This window comes from Bombina bombina, chromosome 6 (assembly GCF_027579735.1).
Source record: "Bombina bombina isolate aBomBom1 chromosome 6, aBomBom1.pri, whole genome shotgun sequence".
In the NCBI taxonomy this organism is placed as follows: Eukaryota; Metazoa; Chordata; class Amphibia; order Anura; family Bombinatoridae; genus Bombina; species Bombina bombina.
In genome coordinates, this window is record NC_069504.1 from 713,854,693 (window position 1) to 713,869,650 (window position 14,958).

The 14,958-nt window shown below is 34.2% G+C and overlaps 1 protein-coding gene across 1 annotated transcript in view; it reads left to right on the forward strand.

Annotated features, from left to right (window-relative positions):
• LOC128663525 (potassium channel subfamily T member 2-like) overlaps positions 1-14,958 on the forward strand; it is a 772,127-nt gene that overhangs the window by 236,398 nt on the left and 520,771 nt on the right. Inside the window, exons 2-4 of the mRNA XM_053717898.1 lie at positions 2,418-2,497; positions 11,805-11,907; positions 12,589-12,636. Coding sequence (XP_053573873.1) covers positions 2,418-2,497; positions 11,805-11,907; positions 12,589-12,636 — 231 coding nt within the window. The remainder of the gene's footprint in view (positions 1-2,417; positions 2,498-11,804; positions 11,908-12,588; positions 12,637-14,958) is intronic.

Sequence of the window (14,958 nt, forward strand, 5' to 3'; positions counted from 1 at the left end):
CTTGCTATGGTTGTACTTTTTATTTTAAATGATGGATCCAAATATTGTACAGATATGACATGCTAAATAATATATTTCAGGGAGATAAAAAATAGCAAAAAATATCATCTTGTACAGAGGAAAATCTAAATTTGAGGTGAAAGAATAATGAAGAATTAACCCCAATGATAAAACCACTGTTGGAAACCAATTATATTAAACCTTTAACATTTCAGTTTCTCTTATCCTCAGGTAGCATAACGGTTGTTATTACAAAGACTGCAACACTGACAGTTTTTAAATGTTAAGTCCTTCAGGAGATCATGCTCTAATATTCTATGTCAGTTTAGCCAGAAGTCTTCTCAACTATGCAATGGTTTCTATTTAAGAATATGTTTCTGGAGGAAGACTCTAACTGTGATCATTAGTGATCGTGGTTGTTGAAGTCACTAGTTACCATGCAAGTACATTTCTTGTTAATTATCCCTAATTTTGGTACCTGAAGGAAGTAAGGTAATTTATGTTTTACATCTATATTGTTATATTAAAGGGACATTAAACACTTTATTTAGTCAGAGCATATAATTTGTTCACTACTCACTGGAGCACATTATGTGATTCACCACTGGGGGTAAACACATAGATAAAGTCCTACTAGAGACACAACCATTGCACATTCAACGCAATGATTGGCAGTCATGTGACTGCCACTGCCAATTGGCTCACTTTCTGTTTCCTGTTTGAGACCAGATGTTCTCTGCAGTAAGTGCCACAAGATTATGTATATGTAGAATTGCCTTATGTTGTATCCTATATCTTTAAGTACAGCTACAAGTGTACTTGGGATAAAGCTTTTGTAATAACACAGTCTTTGACTCTTTCAGCTCCATTTACCAAGCAGTGATTGCAGCTTCAGAGGCCTGGAATGATAGTTAAGTAGCAGCAGTTTTAAGAATGCTGCTCCTTAACCTGTCCACTACCTAAAAGGCCAATTGAAATCATCCCAATCCGATTTAGATGATTGACAGCACCTGCTAGCAGGAGGCAACGTTGCACAAGCATTGCTGGTGCAATGCTTTTGCAATGTTAAATAAGGACAGCATATGCTATCTGCTCGCAGTAAGGTCCGGCGGACATGGTCCACCTGACGAATAGTAAATGGAGCTCATTGACTATTGCTAACTGTACATTTTTAAAGATCATAAAACTAAAGTTATGGAATTACTTGAGAGTTTTTAATAATATTTCAAATTATTTCTGAAATTAGATAAATGGTGACATCATATAGCAGCTTATAAACATATGATAAGTTTTATTGATTCAACTAAATGATATAAAATCAGTCTTGTACATTATCTACCCTACTTCAAAAAAGAGGCACATCCTAATGATGCCCTATGGCTGTACCTGATATTGGGTGTGATTCTATATGCAGTAATAATCAATAACTCATTGTGGAACTTTATAAATGGAATCCTCATTCTGTGGCTGGAGTATATAGGGGATGAGTCAAGCGAACCCTCAGTATTTTGCCAATGTAATAGTTAAAAACCACATTTGTATCCTTTAGGAAGGAGCAGCAATGCACTACTTAGGAGTTAGCTGAACACATCTGTAAGCCAATGACAACAGGCATATATGTTCAGCCACCAATCAGCAGCTAGCTTCTAAGCCTACCTATGTATTCTTTTCAACAAAGGATTACAAGACGACAATGCACTTATTCACCTCTGGGATTGGTTGGGCTGTTTCTCTGAGCATTTCATCAGCATCATTGCCCTATATACATATTGCCTATGCAGTTTACTTGGGAAAGCCATAATTCATGTTATAGATATGTTGTTACACACATGGTTATCTGTATCACCTTAGGTGTTTGTCCATCATTGTAATCTCCTTTTGTGTGTTGGTCTGTTATGCAGTTTCCTATTCTTTATCCATTTTGTATTTGGAGCTTAGTTCACTCTACACCTGCTTCCTTGCTTTTTTTCAATTTCACTCTCATAATGTTGTTGTGTGTTCAAGGAATTGTGTGTGTGGTGTATTGTATTTAATGCTCCTTTTTCCATTTATAACTTACATTGTAGAAGTGCTTGTGACTCCCACTTTAAAAAGGGAGATGTTCTCTTTCAATAGAAGGATATCATGCCCCTCCCCAAAACTGTGCAAAGGTTAGAATGATTCTTTTTAAATGCCCCTTCCAAGAAAGCTCATAAAGATAGAATTTAATAGTTCTGGTGATTTAGCAGATCTTAATGGATCTCAGTATGTTCATCACACTACACAAAATTACATGTAAAACTCATCCAATTTTTAATTTCCTAAATAAATTATTTAATGGTAAATATTACTTTGGTGACCAATGTATCAGTTAACAGATTTGAAAAATAATAGTTGACTGTTTCTCACCTTTTAATTATCTTTATGATCTCTTGCAGGGTTCAAGTGGAATTTTATGTGAATGAAAATTCATTTAAGGAACGTTTAAAATTATTTTTTATAAAAAACCAGAGATCAAGTAAGTAATTTTTCACATGAATATTCAGAATCATTTGTATTTTACATACAAGCTGAGATAGTGAAACAAGAGTCAGAAATTTAGGCAATCTCTCTTCCAAAAGTAGCCTATGTGATAGATTTTAATAGGGGGTGCCAAAAGAAGGTGTATCTGAGCCATCAGCCAATCGGAATTAAGGTAGGAAAAATCTGATTGGCTGATTGAATCAGCCAATCAGAATCAAGTTCAATCCGATTGGCTGATCCAATCAGCCAATCAGATTGAGCTTGCATTCTATTGGCTGTTCCGATCAGCCAATAGAATGCAAGCTCAATCTGATTGGCTGATTCAATCAGCCAATCAGATTTTTCCTACTTTAATTCCGATTGGCTGAATAGAATTCTATCAGCCAATCGGAATTAAAGATGAAAAAATCCTATTGGCTGATGTAATCAGCCAATAGGATTGAGCTTCAATCCTATTCACATTCTATTGGCTGTTCCAATCACAGTACAGTTACTCTCATAATAACACCATATAATAAAACATTTTTAAAACAAAGTGCACAAAAAATTTATAAGGGCTCAAAGATATGAGGTCTCAGGTGTTAGAAAAAAAAAAGCAGGCAAAGGGCTTTAACATAGAGGTACATACATATACATGTCTAAAGATGTGTGTGTATGTGTATATATATATATATATATATATATATATATATATATATATATGTGTGTCTATTTATGTGTACATATGTATTTATGTATTTATATTTGTATATATCTATTTACAGACATATATACACATATAAACACATAAAGACATATAAATGCATTGGAGCCCTTTTCAGTTAAGTAGATGAAAAAAATGAAAAAACATATTTATACAATATTCATTTTTAATAAAGGTTTTAACTTTGTATTTACTGTAAGTATTTCACATTCCTTTGTTCTGCACATAGCAGAATATGTTCTAAGTATTTATAAATAGATATTCATATATATATATATATATAGTTGTATATATCTATTCCTATATATAATCCTATATATAATAATATATAATAATATAGATATATATAGGTATAGATATATATTGTGCCAAAATTCCATCCGATATATATAGAAATATTTATTTATGAATAAATAGTACATATACTTCTATGTGAAGAACATTGGAATGTGAAATATTCATATTTTTTTGTCGGGTTAGGGCACATGAGAATATGCAATCAGGTATGCACGCAAATTTTGTGTTTGTTGGTTTTTTCCCACACTTTTTTTTGCTCCATTAACTTCTATGGGGGAATAGGTTATCGCATGCACAATAGTCTAAATTCGGCTTTTTGTGCTCGTTGGGTTAGTGCACAATCAAAAACAATTTACTTTGAACCCAAAATACGAGTGCAACCCGACACGTACAAAAAGCTTACTTCTTGTGTAGATAACGCTCGAGCGGGAGGATTAACTAACGCTCCACTAGCCCTAAATGTATAAAAGTATACAAATAATTTAACGTAGTAATATTGTCAGCAGAATTTACAAGTTTTTGCAAATTAATAAAAATCCAGGGACACACTCCTTGAAAGCCTGGCGGGATCCATAGAGACAGATATAAATGTATTTATGCTCTTAGCTAACCAATCATTGTGTAGAATGTAGCAGAATTAGGTAATTTCACCATTCAAAAGTATTTTGGAGGCTCTCCAGGCTCTCTGGGTGGAATTAAAATAAATAGGGTCTACTTGTCTTTACTGCCAACTAAAGCTGGATCAACTAAAAACTAATAAAAATAAATAAATAAATAAATAAACCCTCAATATTCAAGTTTATCTGCAGTGTTGGCACTATGAGATAAATTGCTTTCGTAGAAGACACATAATATACCAGCCTATAACACTTATGATGTCCACCAACGGCACGCCATGATCTTAACAATCATCTTTCAAGCACCTACAATGTGCTTAATTAGCCAACTATTGGCTAGATTACAATTGCAATATTGAAAAATTGCGGACACATTTTATTATTATAAGTTATTTGTAGAGCGCCAACAGGTTCCACAGCACTAATTTATTTGCATACGTATTACAAGAGGAAAGTGAACGCTCAAGCACAATGAAAACATGTGAATGAATACCTAAAGTAAATTGTTAGGGATAAGATTTAAGTTGCACAAAACACAACATAAATACATTAAAATAAAGTGTTACACTCATAAGTAAACACTATCTGATAAATTATTCATAAAATTATTAATAAAAAATATTTGTGAGGGTTCAAAAGTATATGGTATATAGCTATGTATTGCACTGCAAAAGGCTATAATATATCTAAATAATAATTCTATAATAATATTTAATAATGTGTTTTACTGTGTATTTTAATGTAAATATTTTTTTCAGTGAGGTGACGTTTCATCTCTTAGCCAATAACTGTGCTTGCCCTTCGGCATTATGCCATGAGTTAGTACAGCTACTGGCTAAGAGGTGGAAATGTCACCTCATTGAAAAACTGTGTTGTGCCATGGGGGGGCCAGAGGTGCTTAGGTTAGTGCTGAAGCCGCGTCTAAATAAACGTACCTTTTCATTATCATTTTTTTTTTAGTGATGGTAAATCCTAGCATTTTTTAAACGCTCGAATTTACCATCACTTTAAGGAGTGTTATGTAAATATATAGTATAAAAAAGTTTAATAATAATTATTATAGTTACTGTAAAATATACATATACAGTATCTCACAGAAGTGAGTACACCCCTCACATTTTTGTAAATATTTTATTATATCTTTTCATGTGACAACACTTAAGAAATTACACATATCTACAATGTAAAGTATTGAGTGTACAACTTGTACAACAGTGTAAATTTGCTGTCCCCTCAAAATAACTCAACACACAGCCATTAATGTCTAAACCGCTGGTAACAAAAGTGAGTACACCCCTAAGTGGAAATGTCCAAATTGGGCCCAATTAGCCATTTTTCCTCCCCGATGTCATGTGACTCGTTAGTGTTACAAGGTCTCAGGTGTGAATGGGGAGCAGGTGTGTTAAATTTGGTGTTATCACTATCACACTCTCTCATGCTGGTCACTGGAAGTTCAACATGGCACCTCATGGCAACGAACTCTCTGAGGATCTGAAAAAAAGAATTGTTGTTCTACATAAAGATGGCCTAGGCTATAAGAAGATTGCCAAGACCCTGAAACTGAGCTTCAGCATGGTGGGCAAGACCATACAGTGGTTTCACAGGACAAGTTCCACTCAGAACAGGCCTAGCCATGGTCGACCAAAGAAGTTGAGTGCATGTGCTCAGTGTCATATCCAGAGGTTGTCTTTGGGAAATTGACGTATGAGTGCTGCCAGCATTGCTGCAGAGTTGAAGGGGTGGGGGGTCAGCCTGTCAGTGCTCAGATCATACGCTACACACTACATCAAATTGGCCTGCATGGCTGTCATCCCAGGAGGAAGCCTCTTCTAATGATGATGCACAAGAAAGCCAGCAAACAGTTTGCTAAAGAAAAGCATACTATGGACATGGATTACTGGAACCATGTCCTGTGGTCCGATGAGACCAAGATAAAATTATTTGGTTCAGATGGTGTCAAGCGTGTGTGGCAGCAACCAGGTGAGGAGTACAAAGACAAGTCTGTCTTGGCTACAGTCAAGCATGATAGTGGGAGTGACATGGTCTGGGCCTGCATGAGTGCTGCCGGCACTGAGGAGCTATAGTTCATTGAGGGACCATGAATGCCAACATGTACTGTGACATACCGAAGCAGAGCATGATCCCCTCCCTTCGGACACTGGGCTGCAGGGCAGTATTCCAACACGATAACCACCCCAAACACACCTCCACTGCATTGCTAAAAAATCTGAGGGTAAAGGCGATGGACTGGCCAAGCATGTCTCCAAACCCAAACCCTATTGAGCATCTGTCGGGCATCCTCAAGTGGAAGGTGGGGGAGTGCAAGGTCTCTAACATCCACCAGCTCAGTGATGTCGTCATGGAGGAGTGGAAGAGGATTTCAGTGGCAACCTGTGAAGCTCTGGTAAACTCCATGCCCAAGAGGGTTATGGCAGTGCTGGAAAATAATGATGGCCACACAAAATATTGACACTTTGGGCCCAATTTGGACATTTCCACTTAAGGGTGTACTCACGTTTGTTGACAACAGTTTAGACATTAATGGCTGTGTGTTGAGTTATTTTGAGGGGACAGCAAATTTACACTGTTATATAGGATGTACACTCACTACTTTACATTGTAGCAAAGTGTCATTTCTTCAGTGTTGTCACATGAAAAGATATAATTAAAAATTTTACAAAAATGTGAGGGGTGTACTCACTTTTTTGAGATACTGTATATTCTATTGACTTTTTTTTTAGAATATTTTAGTACATCTATAATAATTATTTAAATTAATTATTAATATTTTTCAATATTTTATATTTAATAAATATATAACACACCTAAATATATCTCGTCGGGATAGCGCACATGAAGAATTGGTGTACTCCGGTCAGACTTATGTGAGCAAACCCAACAGGAGTACACTAAGGGGTCAATTTATCAAAAGCGTCAACTGAAAATAGGCTTGAATCCTGCATCGTATTTTTCGCGAGATTGATCCGCCGTTGTTATCAAAGCGTCAAGATCGTCAAATGTAGAAATGTGTGACTAAATATACGTTCCCGCGATCTAAATCCGACGCAGATCGATGCTTGCATCATTACAGATGTTTTGACTTCACATTTGACTTTATTTGACCCTTTTCCCAATTTATCAAACATTTAACAGGTACGCTCGCGTCTATTCCGATGCAGCGTACCCAGTTTTCAATCCGCCACCCTTGAGGCTCCAGATGCTATAGAAATCAATGGGAGTCTGAAAACACAAAAAGCTTATGTTCATTGCTGCAAGAGAATAAAGTATATTACAGAATAAAAGTAAATTAAAACTTTATTAAAATTGTATACCCTTTCTAAATCAAACAATATTATTGCTCCACATTTGGTGCACTAGTAGATATAGGGATAAAAATGAAAAATACATTACTACTTATGGATTATGTAACAACTTTGTCTCTCATTACAAAGCAAAGGGACAATATTATTTCTCCAAATTTTTGCGAAGTTTTGCCCCAAACTTATGGCACTAATAGATGTAGAGATAAAAATGAAATACATACACAACATAATGTAGCTAACTTTCTTTTTATTTTTTTTGGAAAAATCTGTTTGCACTATGTTTAAGCTATGTAATATAAGTCCCACTCTCCACTTCGCACCAAATTTGACGCAACACTTTTCGCACCAATTATGACGCAAACTCCTAAACAACCCACACACTAGTGAATTTTTCAACCACTTTTGATTGGAATATGCAAAATCACATGATTTATGACATCGGCCAATCTGATTCAAATATACATTTTAAACTATCACTAACGAATCAAACTGCTCGATACTTGTGTCATTGATCACACATCAGAACTTTTAAGTGCCATTTGTTACATTTTGACAATGATATAAATAAAGTTGGGAAAAACCTGAATAACCGCGACATGGATGACTGTTAGTTAACACCAGTCCGATGCTCATCGCGCCGTACTTGACTCGCGTGTTTTTGACGTTTTCTTTTATAAATAAGGGCATTGTATATGGATCTGCGTCAGTGGTGAATGGCGAGCATATTGACGCTGGCGAATGCACTGAGATAAATATCCCCCTAATTCTTCATCTAAATCAATGCTCAATGAATTAGGAACATGATCTTGACTTAACAGTGAGGCCCCTTGGCAACCCCACTAGGCAGTTGTTTGAACATATATTAAAAGACATACTAAGTTTGTGACGTCTTTAGCGGTCCCACCCGCTCTTTACTTGTCTCAAATGCGCATTCACGAATAGGATTTAAAATGTGCATGCGCTACTCGCCAATGCTGCTGTCCACTGCGCATGCGCGAAATGGGAGCACACATGCCCCAGTTATTGTAACTGTTTATTATTCACATGGTACAAAAAAACAAAAAAACAAAAAGAGAAACAAGTAACATCAAAAATAAATTACAAAAAAAGTAAAGAAACTGCAGCCCAATCCCCCGGACTGTCTCTCTGGCTTCAAGGCTTTTAAATTTACCAGATTTAATAGGGCTCTCCATAGCACGAGATCCAGTTAACCTGAAATTCGTCTAAAAGAACTAATTCTGTAAAGCTCTCCGAGCTTAGAAAAGGAAAAAGTATAAGTTTTTGGATATATGGAGAGTAAGATTTTATTATTGGGAGCCATCTCAAATATAATTTTTTAATTTTATCTCACATCGCAACTAGTAATAAAAGTTATTAACCCCTTATCCGCCATCCCCCCACAAAGCAACTAGTAATAAACGTATTAACCCCTAATCCACCAACCACCCACATTGCATACTACCTAATAAAAGTATTAACCCCTAATCCGCCAACCCCCCACATCGCAAAGTATCTAATTAACCTATTAACACCTAAACCACCAACCCCCCCACAACGCAAGCAACTAATTAACCTATTAACCTCTAAACCGTCAACCCATTGCAATCTACCTAATTACACTATTAAACCCTAATACGCCAACCCCCCACAACGCAAAGTATTAATCTAATAACTAAGCCCCCTAACCTAACACCCCTAAGTTAACCCTAATTAAAATACAATTACAAAACATAACAAAAAAACTATCTACATTAAAAATTAATTTAAAAACTACAAATAATAAAAAACCTAAATTACCTAAAAAAAAACTAACATTACCCAAAATAAAAAAAAATAACATTACATAAAATAAAAAAAGCTAAAATTACAAAAAAAGCTCACATTACAGTAAATAACAAACAAAATTATGCAAAATAATAATAAAAAAAATATTCCTAATTTAATATCCCCTTAAAAACAAAAAAAGCCACCCTAAAATAAAAAACCCAAATCTAGCAATAAACTACCTTAAAAGGGCCTTTTGTAGGACATTGCCCTAAGTTTAACAGCTCTTTTTCCCTGAAAAAAATACAAAACACACCCTAACATTACAAACCCCCCACACAACTCCCCAAAATAAAATAAAATAACTTAAAAAATCTACCCATAGCCCCTAAAGGGGCATTTGTATAGGCATTGCCCTTTTAAGGGCATTCAGCTCTTTTACTGCCCATAAAAATAAAAAAAATGCCCTTATCTAAAAAATAAAAAACACACCCCAAAATAAAACAAAAAAACAAACACTAACCCCAAAATCGATACTCACCATTGTCCGGAGATCCATCTTCTTTCTGGCGGAAAAAGGTCTTCATCCATGCGGCTTCATCTTTATCCGTCGCGGAACCATGTTCTTTCTTCTTGCCAGAGGTGCGGAGTGGTCTTCGGAGGCGCAGATCCAGAACGGAGGTTGTCCTTTGCCACCGCAGTCATCTGCAATGTGGAGGTCCTCTTTATGTGATTTTCCAACGCACTCTAAAGATTGAATGCAAGGTACCCCTTTTTTATTGGGGTACCCTTGCATTCCTATTGGCTTAACATTTTAAATCAGCCAATAGGATGAGAGCTGCTTAGAAGAGCTTTTATACTTAGGACAATGCCCAACAAAAGGCCCTTTTAAGGGCTATTGGTAATTTATTTATAGATTAGAGCTTTTTTTATTTTGGGGTGATTTTTTTTAAAGGGGGTATTAGATTAGGAATAACTTTTTTATTTTGGATAATTTTGTTTGTTATTTTCTGTAATGTTAGCTTTTTAATGTTAATGTTAATATGTTTATTAGGTAGTTTGCAATGTGGGGGTTGGTGGATTAGGGATTTATACTTTTATTAGTTATTGCGATGTGGGGGGATAGCAGTTTAGAGGTTGATATTGCACATGCGTTAGGTGTTTGTTAAGGATTTCAGGGAGTTATGATACTTTCATAGTCAGTGTAAGGCTTGCTGCACCTGCCTATGTGTGGCAAGGTGGAATTTGAAGTAAATTTTCTCCATTCTGCGCACGTAAATCCTTGCGCTGAATATGTGATACCGACCTGCGATGCCGATTCTATGTTAGTTTATTGGAGCAAAAACTGCGGGCAACGAGTAAAATATAAACGCGTAACTTGTATACTGTGCCTTATATGTGATCACTTGATTCCAAGATATCTGCAAATTTTCTAAAAAAGACTATACTTTATTACTAATTGTAGTCAAAATTGAAAGTGTTGTAAAAGGTAGTAACACACATTCACACTCTCATACAACACACACTACACACGCTCACATATAACACACACACACCACACTCACTCTAATAGAACACACACAAACACTCTCATATAACATACCACATACACATACCACACACATTCTCATATAACACACACTCTCTCATATAACATACACACACTTTCATATAAAGCACACATACCAATAAATAATAAAACCCAAGCAGTTTCCAGAATAGCAATTATTCCTATTAAGCAGTGTTGGAGAACTCAGTAATCTCAAATACAGACTGCTTGATAAAAACAGACAATAAAAATATTTTTATACCGAAAAAAAATAAACAAAATAATTTGGTTATTTTCGACACATTTTCTAAAAGAATTAATAATGAATTAAGGCACATTAAACACAAACCTATTTTCTTTTAAAAAGATAATTATGTGTAGTTAAAATATATTTTTATTATTTTTGTGCCTACCTTTCCTGCTAAAAGAGTAGTTTTTCCATGGCTTATAGAAAGACTAGAGCGCATCTCTCATACTTCAGATCTCTAACTGTATTATACACAGTAAAGGAGTTACTTTATATATATATATATATATATATATATATATATATATATATATATATATATATATATATATATATATATATATATATACTGTATGTCCTTGACTGGCCACAGCAGAGCAGACAAGATAAACTCAAGAGGCTTTTCAAAGGGTGTATCCCTGCACTGCAAACAAATGCAAAATTTGCTAAGAAAAGGAACGTTTTAGATGCTTTAAAATATTTATGTTGCATAGCGATATTTTACAATATGCTGGTTAATTGCAAATATAAACAGTATGTTTATATAAAATAAATTACTCTAATGTCTGAAGTTTAATCCTTCTGTTGTCAAATGTAGTCCAGAGTCTTTGCTGTTACTGTATGTGTGTATGTATATATATATATATATATATATATATATATATATATATATATATATATATATATATATATGTATATATTTTTTAAAATAAATATATGTGTATATGTATATTTACAGTATATACAAACACTGTATGTGTTTGTACTTCTCTGTTGTTTCTCACACTTGTTTGCTTTTTAGGTTTAAGAGTCAGGATGTTTAATTTCTCCTTGAAGGTTCTGAGTTGTCTATTATATATTATACGAGTCCTGCTAGATGATCCTTTAGAGAGCAGAATGGGGTGGTGAGTCTTATTTCTCCTGTATACCTCACCTCACACATCTAAAATTAATGTTATTTATTATCTCTTTAACTCTTTTTTGTACCTTTCACTGACATCTTTCACTTGTATACCACTTGCTAGATCTAAAATATTAAACAGGATCATTAGCATGATCTCAAAGGGACATTAAACACGGAATAAATGCTAGATAGAATGATGCATTCAAAGAAAAGATTAGTCTGAGAATAGTATCTAGATTTATTTTTTAAAGTTCTATCTGTTTAAATACTGAAAAAACAAATGTAAAGTTTTAGTGTCTGTAAAACAATGGGGGCTACCATGTTGTAACTTAGGTTACCTTCCCTGCTGTGGCCAATTAGGGACAGTTATAAATAGGTCACTAGAGTGTGCTGCCAATGGCTGTGTGGAATATAACAGTGTTCTGCACTTCTATTTATAATAGGAATTGAAAAGCTCACAATTTCAGAGTGGAATTCCATGAAAAGGAGACAAATAAATAATGAAAGTATATTGAAAAGTTTGTTTTTATATGTTTGATTTATCATTTTATATTACCATCTGAAAGTGTTTAATGTCCCTTTAAGTATTCCCATTTATCTTGCACTTATTACATGAAAATCCATTTTCCCATACTTATCTGAATAATTAGATAAATTATTAATTGTCTCTTTTTTATTGCAGTACTGAATGTTATAAACAGAATAATTCTGCACAGCATAGATTTGACTGGTAAGAAAACTTTTCCTATATTGACGGTAAAACAGTAATGAAGGAACAAGAGAAGAGATGGTAATATGCTTCTGTCACACAGGGAAATATAGACATTAGCAAGATTTGTGGAATGTAACATTGCTCTCTTTCCATCTGTTGAGCTCTGGGACAGGTTGGTTTTTTTGGCGCTTGGAGTCTGTATCTCTCAACAGAAGGAATAGGCAAATGTTTTGTAACATTCGAAAAATGAAACAAATTTTTAATACATTTGTTTGTTCATTTCGAATTTTGAATGTTTGCACAACATTCTAAAATTAGTTTAATGTAATAGTTCTAATGCTTTATCTTTAAATGTAATATAACAATTATGCAATATTCAAAATAGAAACATTCAAATTGATATATTTCCATCTATTATGTATCAATTTACTAAATCCCCTACCACATGAACTATTGAACTTCTGAATAGTATTTGTTAAATAGAATATTACATTGAAAATATCAAATGTGGATATTCGATTTAATTATGAACATTCGAAAACAAAAGTAAAATTAGATTACTGAATTTTAATGGATTTTCATTCCTATCAACATTTGATTATCCAAAACAAACCAAACGAATTACACTTTTAGCACATTCGCCCATCCCTAGCCATACAAAATTTATGGGACTAGATTCAATAAAATGTCTCCAAAGTTTTTTGCCTCTCCTGTTTCACCATTTACTATATTACAGTATATCCTACTGATTCACTGAAATGAGTGATGAAAAAATTGTAGTGAATCAGCTGAACAGAATAATGTGTTTTATTCCAGTCTATGGGGCCGATTTATCAAATCACCATTCTCTGCGCATTCGCTGGAGGCAATACCCTTGCCAGACATCGCTGCCACAAATCTACATTCGACGGCCTTATTTATTAAACAAAATTTATTATTTTTTGTACCTTTTACTGACATCTTTCACTTGTATAAAAAATCCACAGAGAGTAGCAGCAAACCAGATAGTGTTTATTGTTTAACACAATAACATAAGCAGCAACGTTTCGGTATTACTACCTTAGTCATGCTAAAGTGCATACTAACTTTGATTCTATTTATACCTATCCATCACTAGGTGGCGCTCAAGGGCCAAAATTACATTAACCCTAAATTTACCACAATACAATTTCTCAATGTTTTTAAATTTAAGTTAAATTTTTTTTACTAAATATATACAATCAAACATAGAATCCTCTATATAGAATAATCCCAATACAGATTTATACAGAAGTCAATTTATAAGAACACAGACATATCCAAATCTCTGTTTAACCCTTTAGGCTCCATTGTATCTAATTTCCAAAGCCAGAAACATTCACGTTGCTTCAATAAGAGCTCCCTATCTCCTAACCTACATTGCATTAGCACTTTTTCAATTATTTGGAACCTTAACTGCACTATTGAGTAGCCCTTCTCGATGAAATGATGGGCTACAGGGGCTTTAATATTTTTGGTTCGAATATTACTTTTGTGCTCTATTATCCTGTATTTAATAATTCTAGTTGTTTCGCCAATGTAACTCCGCCCACAGGGGCACTTAATTAAGTAAATTACAAAAGTTGACTTACATGTATGGTATCCTTTAATTTTAAATGCCTTCCCCTTAATTTAATGGAGAAAATTCGGACCTTTGATCATGTTATTATAACACAAGCAATTTAAACATGGATAACACCCTTCAGTTTTACAGGAAATATATTGTTGTTTAATTTTAATGCTTGAGCCTACATCAGCTTTCACCAATTGCTGTCTAAGATTTAAACCTTGCTTATAGGCAGGCCTTATAGGCAGGTAGTTCTTAAATTCTTTTATTTCTGGGTTACAGTCTGTTAAAACAGACCAATGTTTTTTTATAATGCGCTGGATTTGGTCAGATTGAGAGTTAAATTCTGACACAAAAATCAAACACTCATCTTTTTTATTCTCCTTTTTCTTAGGACTCAACAGAGTCTCTCTAGGGATAGATAGAGCATGTTTGATTTCTGTGTCAATTACTTCAGAGGGATAACCCCTCTTTAAAAATCTAGATTCCATTTCTTTGAACCTCAATTTTAATAAGTTATCATCAGTGATAATTCTACGTGCTCTTAAAAATTGGCTTCGGGGAAGGGCCTTTAAAAGAGACATTGGATGGGCACTTTCAAAATGTAGCAAACTATTTCTATCTATTTCCTTTCTAAACAGATCTATTTTTAATTTATTACCATCTTTAATTACTTTAGTGTCTAAAAATGTGATGTCATTTTCGCTCCAGGTTAATTTAAATTTAATCTTCCCAAAGGATCCATTTAACTCTAT